Below are 15,738 nucleotides of genomic sequence, written 5' to 3'. Positions count from 1 at the left end.
GTCTGTTTCTTGGATTTTTTTTTTTTTTTTTAATTCTTCTCCTGCAGGTAGGAACAGCATTCTTATTTGACCTTTTGCTGCGTGACAGACATGGAAAAGTGAAAGTGCCTGAAGTATTCTTACAAAGCAAAGCTGTTTTGTGTGTGTGGTTTTCCCTCTGGAGTGTTAGAAGAGCACCAAGAGCAGCAGTCTATGCCCTGGTTTCTGTTGCTGTTTATTTCTGTGGTAGTGCTTGCCCCTGTAGCACCTACGTCTGTCTTCAAAGAGAAGCAGCACAAAAATGTGCACGTGGACACCCCTCCCTCTCCCCCTTAAAGTTTTGCCAGGATATGAAATGACCATTATAGGTTAGGAGAGAGGCTGGGTGAGTGCACTGTGCCGTCTTTGACAGGGGCTTGTTTTTTCCAGGGGAAGTCAGAAATGTGCCTGTCTGTCTCGTTGCTAGACACTTGACTAATTCCAGGAGTGATGGTAGTCTTCAGAAGCAGTGTTTGAAGTTGATAACTCTGCCTGTACTATTTGTGACCAGATTGAGATTTGTGTTCTTTACTGTATGTAAGGAGGTAGTGCATGTGCAATTAGAGATCATGTTCCTCCCTCCCTCCCCCAAAACTGCAGTTTTCCTTGGTTAGATGCGGTTTAGGTGAAACATAATTTATTCAGGAATTTCGGGGGGGTTAAGTTGAAGGACCATAGAAGCTTAGATGCTGCTTGGTTTTCTGGAACTTGTTTTGCCATCAAAGAGCTGTGTGGACTAAAAAAAAACTACTGTTGTTTCATCCAAAGGTTAGGTTTTGTTTTAGTTTTTAAACGTGAGGCTAAAACAAGTCTCTGTTCTGTGCGGTTACAAGAAAACATTTGGAGTAGATGTTTTACTTAATTGTTGAGAGTTGGTAGTGTGTAAATGAAGTGAAGTAGCTGACAAAACATGTAGACGGGTAGTGGTTTTGTTGTACTTTTGCAACAGATAAGAGAACATAGAGGTACAGTTAAAATTAAACACTTGCTTTAATCTACAGCTGTGAGAGTGAGTTCTGCATGAAGCCTTGTAACATGAAAAGCTTGAACCCAAGTATTCCTCTTCAATATGTAATGATTTTTTTCTTTCAGGATTTTGTTTTTTTAATTTATTCAAATTTATTTTTCCCAAGAATTCTCCTGTTCCTTCAACTCTTCCTGAACCCATGACAACTAGTGAGGCAGCTGCCAGAAAAAGCCAAATAAAAGCAAGGTGAGCAGCAAATGTGGCTTTATTTTTTTTTTCTAATACTGTTAAGCTACGCATTTGTCTGAAACCTGTTTTCATATGCTTGTAAATAAATGAAAAGCTATCTTGGGGTAGAGGTCATTAGAACATATAAACTGCCATTCTAAGAGTTTCAAGTCTCTCTGCATTCCAGTCATTGCTTTTTTTTCATTGTATTGAGAATGCATGGAGAGAAAGTGGGAGCCTGTTTTGTGATGGAATAATTAAGTGCTAGCACCATGTTTGTGATCTGCTTTATTTTCTGCCTGTGTCATGAGTGAATTTTGAAATAAGTTGTTTTTTTATGGGAGGAGAGGATCATATGATAGATGTAAACCATATTTAGGGTTTTCTTCAAATGTGCAGTTGAAATTTGATGAAGGTAAGTGGATTTTGTTTTTCAGAAAATTCTGATTTTTATACCAAAAATATTCCTTTTTTTTGTACTTTTTAATAAAAACAAACCCAAAACTTTGGGAATTCCTATTTATGCTTTTTACTTCTGCTGTGGTATAAGGTGTATGCTTAGTGCTAATGCTGGAAGAATCCTTTATGCTTTTATTCCTTGTTAATATAAATAATTTTGGTTTTGAATCTGCCAACATGTGTGACTTAATTACCACTTAACACAAACGTACTTATCAGCTCTAGTTCAACTCTGACTTCATTAGCCTATTGTGAATGAGAAGCAACTGAATGGGCTCATCTAACCTGTGTTTGAGCTCTGTAGATGCGTCGGTCCCATTTTATAGTAATGTCATGGTCTGGATGTGGTTGGTTTTGCTGGCTCTGCTGTCCATTGGTAACATGCAGTGGAGGGCAGGCTTAGAGTATCGATGGAATATGTTTTAAAGTCCAACTAAATTTGGTAGACGATAGTAGCAAGATGGATAGTTGTTCCTAAATAATGTTTTCCTGACAGCCCTAAGTTACAGCAGCTTAAGGCAGATGGTGTCTTGATATAATACGGTAGGAACTAATATAAGGTGTTAGGTACTGCTGCTCAGATGGTGAATTAATGTTTATAAGCAGTTGGACAGTTGTAAAAAAAAAAAAAAAATTGAAAATACATATACTATAACTTGGTAAGAAGGTTAAAGCTCGGAAGTACTTTGGTTTTGAACATCTTTATTACCCTGGTCGACTAATATGCAGCTCTGAAGTACTGCAGGGAAGATGCAAGTACTTGGGTCTTATAACTGCTAGGGGTTGACTCCCTAACAAAAAGTAGAAAACAGTTGATTGAACAGATAAGATTTTTCTTCATCTTATTCCCGGTATACGTGAACGGTAATTGCTGACTCAAACGCTGGGCATAACTTTCACTTGCTACTGTGAACTGAGGAAAGCTTATACAGCGAGATTTCATCTAGTGCCATGGTCTCCTTAGGAATAAGGCTCTTGTATACCTTCTTAATAGTGCTCTGCAGCAGCCATACATCCAACGGCTGCAGTGGGTGGCGAGTGGAGGTTGAGGAAGCAAATGTTAAGGTACTAAAATCCAATTCAGCAGTAGAGCAGCGCATGGTTAAGACATAATTGAGCTACAAAGATATACGTTGTGTCTAATCTGAAGAAGAAACAGACTTTTTTTAATCAAGTCTCTTCTATGGGAAATTTGCCATTTCAGAATAACAGATACTGTTGGACCAACAGAAACCTCAATTGCACCGCGACAAAGACCAAAGGCCAATTCAAGCACTGCCACTTCTAGTGTGCTGACGATCCAGAGCTCAGCCACTCCAGTCAAAGTACAAGTTCCTGGTGAATTTGGTAGTCGTGGGCAAAAAGGTAACTTAACAGAGTCTGACAATGGGCCAAAATAAATGAAGAATGAATTGTGGTTTTTTGGCATATATAAAAAGCAGATGAATGAGGTTTAAACATTATCCTTACTAGAGCAAGAAGGAAAAGAAATATAATCTTCATCCTTTCCAAAAGACTCTAAATATGCAAGTAGTAAGTTTTACCAGGTGCCACAAAAACTAAATGGAAATTGTTGAGAAGTGAAGGGATTTTTTTTTGATGCGCTTAACGCTGATTTTTGAACTCAATATCCAGCTGCGGACTGTGAGAGAAGTTCATGCTTGGTTATGACTTACAAATACTTCACTGAAAGTACGGAGCTCTTCTGTTTCACACTACTTTAATTGTAATAGGAAAAATAGTTTCCCTGTGCCTCAATAAGTCATGAGCTATCAACACCATGTAAAAACTTCACTTCTCTGATTGATGCACCTGACATTGCACTGTGGGTGCAATAGAGGGGTAACAGAGGAGTAATTGAGGGAGACTCAATCGAGCAAAACGGGTTTTCAGTCAATCCTTTGTGAGTTTTTTTTTTTTTTTATCGTATTCAAAAAGTTATGGCTCTGACAAATTTTCACTTAAGTAGATTTCATTTTTATCTTGAATACTTTGCTGGTTGTACTTTGTTATGTGTATGTTACAGTACAGAGAGAGTAGCTGTAGGGACAGTAATGGGAAAGCCTCCAATCAAAAAGGCCAGTGAGAATGTTTGTGTCCCAGGTGTAAACAGCTTTTACAAGACGGGTTCCAAATAACCATCCAACTTGTAAAGCTTTTCCTGTTTTAAAAGGGAGCAGATCACTTTTGGGCACTTCAGAATACAAGTACAGCATGTGGGAGAGATTGATTTATGTTAGTAACTGCTTACTTTAAAAACTATGAAAACAATTGAATGGTGAAATTAACCAGGTGTTTTGTTCCAGGGAACTTGGCAACTGAGCCAAGAGTTCCCTTAAAGAAAGAAGAAAAGAAGAACTCTGTTTTGTATTCATACAAAATCGTATGCTTTGAGGGTTAGGGCTTGAGATAATAGAATGTACAACTTAAATGTTAGTGAAGTATAAGTCTTGAACCCAGCTTGCTCTGTCATGAGACCAAAGGAAGCTTCCCACATCTTGTAAGCGGAAATGGTGCATTGACAGACCTGAAAATGTTTTTGGAGAAGCAAACTTAGTATCTACCAACTGTACTAGTTGTCAGACTGGGGAGAAAAGTTTATAAACTCTTTCATCCTGAAGTGCTAAATAAAGAGGTTAACTGCCAGGGAGCTTTCTAGGTAAACTGCGGAGATCAGTTTCTCAGTAGTATTGTCTGAATATTACAGGAACCACACGACCAGGGAATGGACAAGAAATCTTACAGTCCCAAGGGACCAACCAGCACCCCCCACAGCAGAACAGGGTTCTCCAGCAGCTGCAGCAAGGGGACTGGAGACTACAGCAGCTACACCATTTACATCACCAGCAGCAGCAACCGACCGTTCAGGATGCTTACATTCAGCAGGTATGAGACAAATCTGTTAGACACGTTTTTAAGAGACATGTTATGCTTGATAATACACTTGCAATCAGATGCTAGTGAGACATTTTTGTAGTTGCTGCCTGATGTTTTTTTGCTAGGAGAGAGAGAAAAGGATCGTGGCTCCTTGCCTCATCTCTTTGCCTTTGATTGTCTCTTCACAAGCACTGCAATGCTTATCCTTGAAAGTTGCTTTCTTTTGTGTGCTTTCTTGTTTTTGCAGTTTGACCCTGAATCCCAGCTTGCTTTGAATCACCACCATGTGTTTCAAATAGAGGGTTTTTGTATGTGTAAATATGCTTGAGATAAACGTTAGGAATTATTTAGGTGGCAATACTATGCTTGCAGAAGATGGTTGTACACATACCATTTCTTGGTCAGTCAAGAGCTTCCTTTTTGTAGTTCTGTCTGCCCAGATTTTTCAGATAGCATGTATTCTAACACTGTCCAGCTTGGATGCTGTCAAGTATAACTGCTTAGGTTGCATCTCGTAAATAACTGCAAACGTAACAGAAGAGCAGATAGGTCAGACAAGAACTTTCAGGTCTTGTCCAAGGTGCCTATTGCTATCCCTCTTTTTTTGCCCTGTTGAGACATGTTATTCTTTAAAGCACAGCTGATGTATTTTCCTAAGGGGCACAGCACTGGTGATAGTTGCAAAAGTTAGGATGTTAATTGGACTGCCATAAAAAAGGCAGTGCCGAATATGTAGTCTAATTTTTTGGTAAACAGGCTGGTATTGACTGGGGGGAAAAAAATGCAAGAGGTTCCAAACAGAGTAATGAAAAAGCATTGACTGAATTGCAAGCTGATTCTTGATTATGTGATGTCTTAACTGAAAAATGCTCTTAAGTCACATCAGTGATATTTTAATTGTTACTTCTTCTAAATATCTGGATATTTCCAAAGCGGGGGGACTCCTTAAAGCCGTCATCTTCTTTTCAAATATAGTATCAACAAGCAATGCAACAGCAGATGGTCCAACAGCAGCTGTTGATGCAGTCTGTGTACCAGCAGCAACCTTCCCAGTCTCAGTATCCTGCTATGGTATGTCAACAACGGAATGTAGGTGGTACACTTCTTAAAATAAGCGCTGTGTTTGTTAGTTTGCTGTGAAGATGCAGTAAGAGAAATTTGTGAGTGCTTGTAATGAGCTGTGGATGTGGTAAATAGCGTGAAGTTCAGCATCGAAAATGGTACTTAGTTTGGGGGGGAGGAGGGAGTTAAACCGAGCTCCATTGCGCGAGGTTATCTGGAGTTGCACTTTTGCATTAATCAGATGGGATATATCCTAAACTTCATTAAGTAGGTATACACTAACTTGAAACATACTTGGTGCTTAAGGTTTCCAGTAGTGACCACAGCAACAAATGTATGGTACGCTATGAAGTGGTAGGGGACGCTGTGGCATCAAATTCTTACTTTAAAAGCAAGAAGGCTGACTAGCATTTTCTGTTTTTCAAAAGTCAGGAGAAATTTTCCTGACATTTTTACTACTAATATTTAAGAATAGGGTACGATGAAAAAAACTACTAAGCAGTGCAGTAGCATGTGCTGAGGTTGCAGTAACTACAGAAAGGTAAGGGGTAATATATTGGAAAAGAAAAATGGTATCGCTGGCCTGCTAGGGCAGTTTCTTTTGACCCACGTAATGGACAGTTCTGGCTTCTTGTTTCTGCTGAAGCTACTGAGCTGTTCTGGAGTGTGGTGGTGGTTGGTGCATTTGGCTGCAAGGCTGGTGGTGTTATGCAGCAGAAGAGATTCACAGTGGCCCACGTGAATTTTGGTAACATGATCATTATCTTCTTTAGGTGCAGCAATATCAGCAGGCTCTCCTACAGCAGCAGATGATTGTTCAGCAGCAACAGCGGTTGCAACAGGCAGAGTCTCCTGAATACATCACTTCTCCACAAGACTTCTCACCAGCCTTAATCTCTTACCCTGGGTCACTCCCAGTGCGTACTGGAACAGTGGCAGGTTCTCCCTACCCTGCAAGTAGGCAAGTATTTTGAAGTATATGTACCCAAGGGTTCCTTATAGCTTAGTTCCTCATTGTGATGAGCACTGCTGAATCCTTTCTGAAGAAATTACTTGCTTCAGTGGTAAGGTATTATTTAAAGTTAGTTGCTGTTTAGTGGTAAAGGAAATTTTGAAATGCAAGTGGGATGCTTAGCTTTTAAACAGGTGAACCTGGTACAACTTCTTAAAGAACCTATTTTCCACTTTTTCTGGTTCCCGGACTTATTTCAGGAACTGCCTTCTAGCCACTTCAATTAGGGTGGTCAGTGGCCTATGTTGAATGAGTTTATGGGTGTGTGAAAGGCAATTCAAACGCTCTTTCAAGAGAGACTTTATAGTTGGCATTTATTTGCTAGTGCTGGAAACGCGTGTGTCTATTGATCAGAGGTATGACTCAAGTATGTTGTATGATGGAGAACACCTCATCGGTGATATGATCCCTTTGCAGGGGCCTGTGGACTTACCCTTGCTTAATAAAGTACAATAAATAATGGCTTTCCCATGAATTCTTACCAAAAATGTGTGGAATAAAAAAAGCCTTCCCTTTCTGATTTAAAAACAAAAACAAACACCCCCCATTTGTCCAGTTTCACTAATACTCTGAACTAGGCTTTATATTTCTATAGGTTCCTACTATACTACATTGAAAGAGAAGCCCTTTGCAATTGTGGGAATGCTGCAGTCTTAAGTGCAGCCTGTGTTGACACAGGCTTTCAGTTCATAGTGTGGCTTACGTGTTTCAGGTGCTGCTGTCATTCTCAGTTTCTTCTAATTTACGTTGTGTTGAAAGACAAAAAGGCAAAGTACTTTCCTGCTGTAGGCTGGATTGATATAATATCAGATACCACTGTGACCTGTTGGACGACTACTCGCCAATTAGGTAGTCTAATCCCTAGCAGAGTGTGTTGTCCTGCACTTCTGTACATATCTGAGATTTACCAGCTGTACTTCAGTCAGGTCTACAGCCAGAATATCTCTGTCTCAAATAATTTCTGAAAGGAATCATTCCAGTGTGGAAGTAAATATGTGTATTTCCAATTTCGCTTCTGTGTGTTTGTCCAAAGATTTTGATCCTGCTGTTTATTTTCAAGTCAATGACTGCAAGTTAGCAAGGTTTGCAATGCATAAGACTGATCTTGTAAACAAACAAACAAAAAATGGTTTCTTGTATGAAAGGGGTCATGAGTCTCTTTCCCTTTGACATACTAAATGCATTGCACTGTGCTGTGTGGTGTCCTTTTTTCAGTAGGAAGAGCCGGTAGTCTTTCGGGGTGGCAGCACCCAAGGTGACAGGAAGGAGCCCGTTCCCCTTGATCTTGTCTTGAAGAGATGGTTCCAGGTGGAGCTGGGCTGCAGGTGTGGCTGCAGGTGCCTGGCTAGGCATAGAGAGAAGCAGCTACCGTGTGGTAACTTGCTGGTTGCTGCTTTCCTAGTCCACTTCAGGCAAATGGAGAACTGGTAGGCGTAATTTGCCAAAACGCACATGAAGGGGAAGACGCATCTGATCAAAGGTTTCCTTATCTGTGTAGATAAGACTAATACAAGCAGAAGGTGCGATGTCAACTGGTTAAGCTAATTGTAACTGTTGGATGGATGTAGGATTCAAAGACGCTTAATGTACAATGTGTCTGCCAAGAGAAAATAATTTGAAGATCAAGAGAACCGATGAAAACTTCAAACATATGTACTAGGCTTTTTTCTGTGAGGAAAATAAGGCTGTCTGCTACGGCAATATAGAAATGACCACTAGTGAAATACAGTTTGTTTTTTTTTTTTTTTTTACCCTTGCATGTCACCTTGATGAAGGGTTCTTTGCTTTGGCTACAGTTAATAAATTGAAAAATAAAAGTCCAAGGATTGCGCACAGGAATGATGCGATCAAACTGCATGTTTGAGGTGACCGTTTTGTGTTAAACGAGCCTGAAGATGCTGTTGGGATAAGCTGTTAATGCACGTGTGTTTTTATATAGTAGTTTGGCACTATGAAGCATGTCATAGATTTTCACCCTGATAAACAATCCAGTAATGTCTGTCCTGATTTGCCTCCATGAACTGACTTTACAGGTCAAGTATTCCTGATACTGAAGCAATTGCCAGTTACCCAAAGCAGAACATCAGCAACCCACCTGATATGTCAGGCTGGAACCCATTTGGAGAGGATAATTTTTCCAAGTTGACAGAGGAGGAGCTCCTGGACAGAGAATTTGACCTGCTAAGATCAAGTAAGGGACGCTTGAAGGCTTATTTTGCTTCCCAGTAAATAAGGGCTCTGTAGTTGCTCAGCGGTTCCAACACCTGTCTTACGGAAGGGCCGTGCGGTCTGTGTACAGAAAATTCTTTCTGAGCATTTGAGGGCAGAGTTGGGCCTGTCTTTTTTCTTTCCTGTTTTGAAAATGCGTGCAATAGGAATTCACTGTCTAAAACTCACAGCTACTGGCTCAAATATTGCTGAAATGGTAATATCCTAGCTCTTAAATACTGCTTGTGTCACCTTGATTGTCAAGAAGCTCTGAACAGCAGAGGTATGTTGTCAGATAGGAAGAGAAGTTTGGCTGCTTGCTTTATTCCTTTCCAGCTTTTTTCTTGCACACCAGAGGAGAAGATTCTGTGGGTCTGATGTCCTTTGAAAATGCCTGAAAGAAAATGGATCTCTTACATTATGTTAATGTTTTGTAATGTCCTTTTTGATGAGTGGCTACATGTAAGGGCTGCATTATTGTTCTGATATGTCAATAGTTGAATAAACTTTTTTCTCTTGAAGTCAGTTATCTCAATGGTTTTCACTTGGAATGACTTCCCTTCCTCGTCTTAATTGCTTAACACGTGCTCATTAGCTGCTCTTCCGAGAACTGGTTTTGTCCAGATCAGATTTATTAGTCAGACTTCTAAGATGTGACAATGTCAAAAACCAGATTGTATATAGTTGGCTGACTATCAGCAAGTGCCTTGCAATTAACAACGGAGTAAAGTTGAATTGCAAGTAATTGGGGGAGGGGGGAACAAACCAAAGAAACTATGTCTTCACTTGAGTCTTTCCTCTTGGTTTTCTTGTCTTTAAAGGTAGCTGAACAAGATGTGCGTGTTACCTGTTAATCCTTAAGGAAAGTGACTTGTTTGGGTTTTCTTTTTTTTTTTTTTTTTTTTGTGAAACTCTAGTTGATTTTTTGCACTTGTTGCCTGTGTTGATAAAATATGACTCCTATTTTTGAGATGTGGATGTAGCCTGCACACACTTTGCAGTAAAATGACTTAATGTTAGCTGGGGAAAATGGATAATGTACCAGCTGAAAAGTAGGCATTCTTTTCGAATGCAAGTTTAGAATTTTATTTCTTTAGTAGTAGAACTGAATATCTTTATGCATGCTGTTTTCAAGTGAAGCCTGAGAAGTCTTTTGAAATCATAGAATAATAGAATGGTTTAGGTTGGAAAGGACCTTGAAGATCATTGGGTTCCAACCCCCCTGCCATGGGCAGGGACACCTCCCACCAGACCAGGTTGCCCAGGTTGTCCAGCCTGGCCTGGAACACCTCCAGGGATGGGGCCTCAACAACCTCTCTGAATACACTCTTGAATCTGGAGAAGGTTAGCTTGAAACAAAAGGTCAGCACAACATTACCCCTTTACAGAATCTTTAACTGACAGCTGAACTGCTGAATGTAGTTATGGTAAACTTTAAGAGGTTGATTTGGTTGAGCCATGTGTCTTGGTCGAGTTGAAATACAGAAGAAAATATTAACAAAGGACTCAATTGAAATGGCTTTGCAAAAAAGCTGGAAAATGGTATACGAGAAATAAGCTTGCCTGGAGTAGCTCAATAGGCTGGTTGTAGGAAGCTGGGGAAAAAATATCGTACGTTCGTTTAGGTTGAAAAAGACCCTTAGGTTAACGGCTGGACTCAATCTTAACACTTCCAAGTCCACCACTATAGCATGTACTTAAGCACCATGTCTACGCATGTTGTGAATGTCTCCAGGGACGGTGAGTCAACCACTTCCCTGGGCAACCTGTTCCAGTGCTTGACAGCCCTTTTGGTGAAAAGGCTGAATTGCGTGCACAGTTAGACTTAATAAAGGACACAGTAACTTGGAGCTCAGTGCCACTAACTGCTGTCTCTAAATCTCCAGCAGAAAGTACAGTTAACGACTACTGTAATTCTGTTATCCAGTTTTTGTACTGCATGTGTGAAAAAACTGAAGTTTTTAAAGACTAAATCTACCCAGACTCACCTTTTAGTAAAGATAATTCAGTGCACAGAAGAGCTGGATGTGATAATAAACTTTGTATACTGTATAAGAAAAATAAACATAACATAGTTTTGCTCAGTAATAACTAGCATTAGGGGTTTTCAGTCATTTGAATACAGAAAACCTAAAAATATAAATTAAAATCATTATGTGCGTGAGCACTAGTACACTAGATGGCAGGCTTGCTTACGCGTTACATGAGATGCAGTTACAGCTTTTCTTGGGCCTTTTGGCATCATTTCTGTTAGAGGTGTAGTGGAGGGGGAGCATCGCTAGTTTTAAATTCGGTGTATGTGTGCTTGGCTGTACACATAGATACATACTTCAAAGACCTTTAACTTTGTTCTTTGATGCTAAGGATGGTGTGCCAAAGATTGTATGAACTTACCTTGCAGTGTTAATGCCTTTAATGCAGTCAAAGCAGAAATATTTATACTTAATTCGGTTTACTGCTACTTTCTCAAACTTAGGTGGGTTAATGAGAAAATAGGAGATAAATTGTACAATTAAGGCTTACACCTATAAAGTTGTCTTCAACTGTATAATACTTCCTGGAATTTCCTCAGATATATCTAAAGGATCACGGCTTAATTCCCTTTAGATGTAGGTTACCTTTTATGAGAGAAAACTGCTGTTTACTGCTAGGTAATTTTTCTTGCTCAATATTTGAGTTTACTGTGAATCACTTTGCCATCTAGATGAAGGAGAATTGAAGATACAGCTTGGATAAATTGCTTTATTTCCTGTTACTAAACCCAGTTGCTGTCCTGTACTTTATAGCTGCAGTACAGTGTTATGTAAGTTTGTCTTTTTGCAATGTTATGTGGGGCTGAGCAGCACACAAAACACTAATCCTTTCTTTCCACTTCCAAACACCTGGTTTGTATTGTTGAGCGGATGGTTTATACATAAATTAAAAATATTTTTAAACCTGACATATTTTTAAAGCTGTTGTGTTTGTGACAGTAATACATGAGTAATTAAATATACACAGTCTTTGATAGTGCATCAAGATGTCATCACAATTTGTCAGGCTAACATTAACGTTTGATTTCGTGCACTTAGTAGCTTAATCTCATACTGCCGGTAGTGATGGGTGTTGCTGTGATGATTAATCATTTTTCCTTTGAAAAGGGAGGTAACTCATGGAACAGAATACCTTGCTTATACTTGGTGAAAGTTTTCATAGCAAAAAGCAGACAGTTGCAGTAAAACATAATGTGCAATTGAATGCGGATTTCTGAATGGAGTGCCTTTGCAGAGCACTTTGGTATGGAGTTACAGGGTGGTGTTCCTGGGTACACTGTTCTTCCTGTTATCGTCGGTGTTAATGATGGTGCAGGAGCAACATATGATGCTGAGATTCTGACAAGATTGTGAAGAAATGGATTTTTTTTTTTTTTTATAGAGAGCTCCTGTAACCACTAAATAATCTGTGCAGAAATGGAAGACAAGAAAAGCAGTCTGCTTTCTCACCGGGGAAAGAACACCATCATAGTCTTCCCGCTGAATTGCAGAAAGTTTCTTGTTAGGCCCAGAATCATGGTGGTGCTTCAACAGAGACACCTGTGGGTGCAAAGCCGACAAAACTCTGTGCCCATCTCTTGTGCAGTATATACAGAATGAAGGCACTACCTGGGCCATCTCTGCAGGAAAGAGCTGTGGCTCTTCCCAGGCTTTCTTTGTGCACTGGTGCTGCTTGCACCTCAGAAAGTCCTGAGAGCACTGTCTCCTGAGGAATCCGGGGCCTGACATTGGAGTGGGAACAGCTGGATTTCTTGGTTGTGGTTTTAAATAACTGCACTTTCCTATGGAAGAGTCCACTGTGTGACATGGCTCATGACCGTGTCTCTGGCAGCTCTCTGAGCTGCATTTGTATCTTTATTCACTGAGGGGAAAATAATATGAATTTTTTTTTTGTGGCATTTGCATCTGAAGCACAATGCAGTCTAATACTGATAGCCCTGCTGAATCTGCTTCTGCTTGTGTGAAGCTGGAGAAGCCATTACTGTCTCTGTTCTGTCAAGTATTCTCTGATAAAGAGAAGTGGATCTTGTTACGAGGTGGACAAATGACACTTGTGCCTCAGAAGTGTGGAACAATGGCTTGTCCGTGTCCAATAGCCTTAGGATTGATGGACTGGCAAGTTTTAAACTTCAGTTTCTGGGGAAATGTATCTCAGTACGTATATGCCTAGGTGCTATGGAGGAGTTGAAACCTTGTATTTGCTCACTCTAATTTTTTCCTGTACTTTTAGCACTTCAATTTTGTTTTCCGCTATCTCTAGTCCTGCTGCTGAAGTTGGGACGTCTGATCATCATCTGGGGGCTTGAACTTGCATAGTCTTGTGTGCCAGCATTTGCAGGGATACTCCAAAGGATACTCTAGAGTAACTCTAGAGAAAATCCCCTGAAAAACCAAACCCCTAAACCGAAGCCCTTGTCCCTGAGGAGACAAAGCAATGTGGGTATGACTGTTGAGAGTGAGGAATAAGTACTGCTGTTGGATGTGGTGCTCGACTGTTGTTTGTCTTCAAGGCGCAAAGCCGAGGGTATAAAACAGAGCTGTTGGTCTTTTGTGCATCTTTGTTAATATTCTCTTCTGCATGGCTGTGTCACCGTAGGATCATCTTGTTTGGCTGTGTCAGTCTCTCCCTATTTCAATATGTATGCGTTGAGGTGAGGGCAACTACATCTGCACTGGGAGCCCCGATTTGGGATTGTAGTTTGAGCAGGGATTGCCTGTAATGGAATAACTCCCGCTTGTAATTCTTCAGTGAGTCTAATGGTAGGTAAGAGTAAAAGAATTCCCATTAGGTATGCTCAAATACAAACAGAAGGCTTGTCTGTGAAAACTGGCATGTAATTTCAAAACTCGTGGGCTTTGTACACAAGGTTAATGTGCATCTGTCTGAAGGAGATGAGCTTGCTGCCTGGTCCCTGGGGGTTGCCTTAGGACAGCCTCCTGGTTGCTGCATTGAAGGACTGCATAGAAAATATGCAGGTAGCTTGATGGGTAATTAGGGCACAGTTCAGCTGCATCTCTACAGAGGTGAACTGTCAAGAAGGTTGTGCTGCAGATAGTTTGCAAGAGCAGCTGCTTGTGCTGAAAGAAGGGGCAAGCAAAATGCTGTGTGTTTTGCGCAGAGGGTGTAGGATGTTGGGGGGACAATGTGTCGCAGGGCTGTTGTTAAATGGCTGATGGGCCTTGCTGGACCCGCTGGAGCTGCAATGTAATGCTTGGCCTGACGGGCTGCATCTTAATTTGGCAGCAGTAAGACCTTGGACAGAAAAACTTGTATTTACTGTTCCTAGTATTTTGAGTTTTTTGACTGTGTTAAAAAAATTTTGTATGTGTACTTTAAAAAAAAAAAAGTCTAGGGGTTGAAGACCATACAAAAGACTAAATTTCTCTAGATTGTATTATACTCAGATGGTTTTAATTACTAACAGATGTTAAATGTTGAATAAAAGGTACTTGTAGCTGTTTTGCTGTGACAGTCAACTTATCTGTTTTTGTGGCAAAGGCCGGCCGAAACTTGGGTAAAATGAATGGGTTTGTGTTTTAGGTAAGCATAGGGATTCTGACTTCAAAAACTCAAGAGCGCGGAGGTCTAGTAGTTTCTACTACAGGGTGCATAGGCTGCACATAATGTGTAAGAAAGAATCTTATTTAAAGCATTCCATTGCCAAATATGTGCTGCTTTTGGTGGGACAGGATTAACAATAGGTCTGTGCAAGTGAATTTTCCTGAGTGATTAAGAAGTATGAGTTCAAGATGTAGGACATCTTTAAAACATCCACCCACCCCCCTAATAGAGAGGCTATTCCTCCCTCCCCCCATAGAGTAGATAGCTTTGCGTAGGCATATGACCTGCCACTTTTATTTTGTTTTATTTTTTGTTCTGTTCCATTTTGTTTTTTACAGACAGGCTGGTGGACAGGAGAGCATCTTCAGATAAGAATGTGGAGCCACATTCTGCTCCACAGAACAATCCTCCTGAGGATCCCTTTGGTTCTGTTCCTTTCATTTCTCACACAGGCAAGTTACATCTGTAGCATCACTACCTCCTATATATATGTATAGATATGTACATATATATATGTATGTATTTGTTGAAGTATGTACATCCAGTTAAGTGACCAACGAATGATACAGGTGTTAGCTGCCTTATGACAGTTGATGAGTTGAAGAGATTTTTAGTATGTTGATTACCTCCAATTAAAAAATATTTTTCCACCTCATTCCTGGTACTTGTACAGTGTACAGACTACATAGTCTTTGCAGTGCAAACACATTGGGTCTGTGCAGTGGGAATCACTTGGGTAGAACCAGAAGTGCTTTTGCTAAAGACAAAGTTATTGCGGAGACTAAACTTTGCTACTTCCCTGTAGTCTGCTTCCAGCTCATGCTGTTTCTTCAGTTGGGTTCTCCTGCCAAGTTATGACTGTAAGCTTCTGCTGCTTTTAATGCATAGTTTTGGTGCAAACTGAGTCAAAACAAACAACATGTGATGTTATCTATAAGGGGGGGGGGAGGGGGAGATATTCATTACTGTGTTTCAGTTCACCTTTGGCTTTTTTTACTTTGGATGGAAGTAAAAATAATATTGTATGTGAACATTGACTGTGAAAGTGAAACTGCATCATCCTGCCTCAGTTTTAACACTTGCTTCATCAGCACTTTAATATTTTTGGTACCTGTGGCAAAGTAAAGCCTACATGACAGTTAAACAGTAAAAATAGCTTCAATTACTTGCCGAGTCACTTAGATGCCTGCCAAACTTTGTTGAGAGTGCTTATGTGATAAAGGTGCCTTAATATGACTTTTGAAAACCATTCTTACAGAGGCTCAAAAGCTCAGATAACATGCCTTAAAATAAATCACTTGGGGTCACTCTA

At 40.2% G+C, this 15,738-nt stretch overlaps 1 protein-coding gene across 1 annotated transcript in view; it reads left to right on the top strand.

Moving 5' to 3' along the window:
• LOC309671114 (BMP-2-inducible protein kinase-like) overlaps nt 1–15,026 on the top strand; it is a 47,809-nt gene extending 32,783 nt beyond the window's left edge. Inside the window, exons 9-15 of the mRNA XM_082482287.1 lie at nt 1,152–1,231; nt 2,877–3,037; nt 4,380–4,558; nt 5,525–5,620; nt 6,385–6,572; nt 8,657–8,814; nt 14,765–15,026. Of these exons, the coding sequence (XP_082338413.1) occupies nt 1,152–1,231; nt 2,877–3,037; nt 4,380–4,558; nt 5,525–5,620; nt 6,385–6,572; nt 8,657–8,814; nt 14,765–14,895 (993 nt within the window). The 3' untranslated portion in view covers nt 14,896–15,026. The remainder of the gene's footprint in view (nt 1–1,151; nt 1,232–2,876; nt 3,038–4,379; nt 4,559–5,524; nt 5,621–6,384; nt 6,573–8,656; nt 8,815–14,764) is intronic.
• The last annotated feature ends 712 nt before the right edge of the window (nt 15,027–15,738 follow it).

The sequence above is a fragment of the Vanellus vanellus genome, assembly GCF_965231255.1.
Source record: "Vanellus vanellus genome assembly, chromosome: 4".
In the NCBI taxonomy this organism is placed as follows: domain Eukaryota; kingdom Metazoa; phylum Chordata; class Aves; order Charadriiformes; family Charadriidae; genus Vanellus; species Vanellus vanellus.
The sequence above is the reverse complement of the archived record's forward strand: the minus strand, read 5'-3'. Positions and strand labels throughout refer to the sequence as shown.